Below are 2,900 nucleotides of genomic sequence, written 5' to 3' on the forward strand. Positions count from 1 at the left end.
ACGCACGCACGCACGCACGCACGCACGCAACACGCACGCACGCACGCACGCACGCACGCACGCACGCACGCACGCACGCACGCACGCACGCACGCACGCACACACACACACACACACACACACACACACACACCTACACTTGTAGATGAAGTGGATTCACCCCTATTGATTTGTCAGGCAGATGATGGCTTTTAAGACCTTGGGGTTTTTTACCTAGATAATGTCGCATGCATTAATAACTAAACCTGGTTCTCCCATGCGCAGCACTATTTCATATAGTAGTATGCAGGGGCTTCACTTCAACATCTATCTGGAATTGCACACATAACTTTCTCTCTTACCTGCCCTCCTGTGACTTGACCTGGCTATCACTGTCATAGGGCTGCACAAACCACTTTCCTATTCGCACAAAGTTCCTGGTGGTTAGACATCTGCAAGTAAACAAAACATGTCATGGATCTATAAGATACTCATGGGATCTGTTGGTGGTCATGTAGCTGCCACTAACACTATAATCCCCTTACTTCACCACCCTCACAACCATCACACACTATCTCGCATCACGCCTATCCTCATACTCACATACAGACTGTACATACAGCGCACCGCACGACCGCACTGCCAAGGTCTATGCCACAGGAAAAAAAACGAGAAAAAAAGTCAAACGAAGAGGAGTGTGGGAAGAAATTGAGGTACATGTTTTCGCGTACATCCTAACACATCTGATTATGTGTGTGCCGCGAGATTTCTGCGCGAGCGTGTGTGTGTGCGTACGTGTACATTACTATGTTTTCAGCTACGTGTATAACTGCGGGGTTGCCGCCTGACACAGAGCCTGTTACCGTAGTTCGTGCACTGTACTTCAGACTGCGCACGTACACAGCGACTACATCTGTAGCCGTCACGCACGCACGGCGCAGTTTTTGACGTTTACTGTGTAATATAAATGCCCAACATTGAATTTCACTCGATTGTGAAACTCTCATTATCGTTGCTATTAAAGAGAACCTTAATCTAAAGGTAATTTTCTCAAATTTTACCGTTTTTCGCCTAAAGCCGATTCGGCCACGTATGATCGATACCGTCTGTGTTCGTTTGTTTCACAATTAATTAATAATTCACAAACTAATTTTCTCATATATCTGCTGCCAATCGCAGCTGACAGCATCGCTATTCCGCGAGCTCTTTGCAATATCACTTTACAAGTTGACGAACATATTAAAATGTGGTGGATTGAATAGCGGCGAGGAATGCGAGCAGGGCAGCAGCAGCGCGAGGAGCAATATCTGCTAGCAGTAGCAGCAGCAGCGGCGGCAGCAGATCCTCTCGTTAACGCCTCACTGACTCGCACGTCTTCCTGGTAAATACCTGCGCCATTTGTGAGATGCGCATTAAGATTTCTGCTCGGCGGCACTCGCGACGCGCCAGCATCGCCTCGCGAAAACACACGTATCACATAATTAATCGCCGCGGCGATGCACTCGAGCATCGCGGCGCTGATTAATTACACGCGAGATCGCAGGGATGCTGCGCATCCTCCCGTCGGCTCACAGAGTCGTGCGCTTCTGAACCTTAACTCATCATAATAAATGCCGTCGAATCCTCACAAATGTCCCCCCCCCCGCCGCCACTCTCTTGCCCCAATACCTAAACACCGTCTGCACTAAACACGCCAGCAGATCTAGAACTCTAGGTACCGAGTGCTACAAATCCTTACAAATACCCCCCCCCCTTCTGCACACTATTCTGCAATAACGCCTCACACCTTCACACCGAACATACGCACTCAACGTCTGCCGCGCTGCAAATACAAGAAGATCACGCGCCCGCTGCCGCTGCCCACGCGGTAAGCGACCGCGCACTGCCATCTTGCTACGGATTCGTGCCACTAATCACATCTCTCTCAGCACGCACGCTGCACGGCGAGAGCCGCGCTCCCGGCCGCTTGTTACCCGGCCGAGATTCTTTACGAAAGCAAACAGCTCGACAATGTAACGAGAGCTCGGCTGTTTGCTGCGGTCCTGCTGCTGAGCTACTGCGGCTGAAGCGGCGTCGCCACACCGCCGCCGCCGCTGCCACTGCTGCTGCCTCTTACATTAACAACATGCGCGCATTTGTCTGCGATTTACGCTCAGCTGGCAAGTGTATTTAGTCGTTATTGATCGAGCTGTGTGGCCAGCAGTCATTAGCGGATCACTGCTGCCTCCTCTGGCTAGCGCAGGCATGCGGTGCATTTCAACCTACGCTTCCCCTCCCCCCCTCCCCCCCCTCCCCGCCGCCACGCCGCCCCGAATCCCCGCGTACGCGATCGGCGGGCGTTCCTATCTCGGCATCTTCTGTGTAACAAACCTCCGCCGCCGCTACACGGACGCGCGCACATACACACACACGCACGCACGCACGCACGCACACACACGCGCGCGCACATACACACACACGCGCGCACACACACACACGCGCGCACACGCACACACACACGCGCACACACGCACACGCGCGCGCACACACACCCACACACCCACACGCACACGCGCACACACACGCGCACACACACGCACACACACACACACACGCGCGCACATACACACACACGCGCGCGCGCACATACACACACACACACGCGCACGCACGCACACACACACGCACACACACACACGCACGCGCGCCAGCTGATCAGCTCACGTTGAGACACACACCGTGTTTACCGCGGAGGACCACGCTCGCGCACCGCGGGCAGGTACGTAACGCTGTCGCCGCCACCGCCGCCGCCGCCGCCGCGCCGCCACCGTGTTTGTAGCCAACGAGAGAGAGAGAGAGAGAGAGAGAGAGAGAGAGAGAGAGAGAGAGAGAGAGAGAGAGAGTGTGCGTGAGAGAGAGAGAGAGAGAGAGAGAGAGAGAGA

At 54.2% G+C, this 2,900-nt stretch overlaps 1 protein-coding gene across 1 annotated transcript in view; it reads right to left on the minus strand.

Moving 5' to 3' along the window:
* The window catches only part of LOC106818034 (mediator of RNA polymerase II transcription subunit 13-like), a 34,973-nt gene that overhangs the window by 16,775 nt on the left and 15,298 nt on the right, over positions 1-2,900 (minus strand). Inside the window, exon 4 of the mRNA XM_014822752.1 lies at positions 342-431. Coding sequence (XP_014678238.1) covers positions 342-431 — 90 coding nt within the window. The remainder of the gene's footprint in view (positions 1-341; positions 432-2,900) is intronic.

This window comes from Priapulus caudatus, unplaced genomic scaffold (genome assembly GCF_000485595.1).
Source record: "Priapulus caudatus unplaced genomic scaffold, Priapulus_caudatus-5.0.1 Scaffold36, whole genome shotgun sequence".
In the NCBI taxonomy this organism is placed as follows: Eukaryota; Metazoa; Priapulida; class Priapulimorpha; order Priapulimorphida; family Priapulidae; genus Priapulus; species Priapulus caudatus.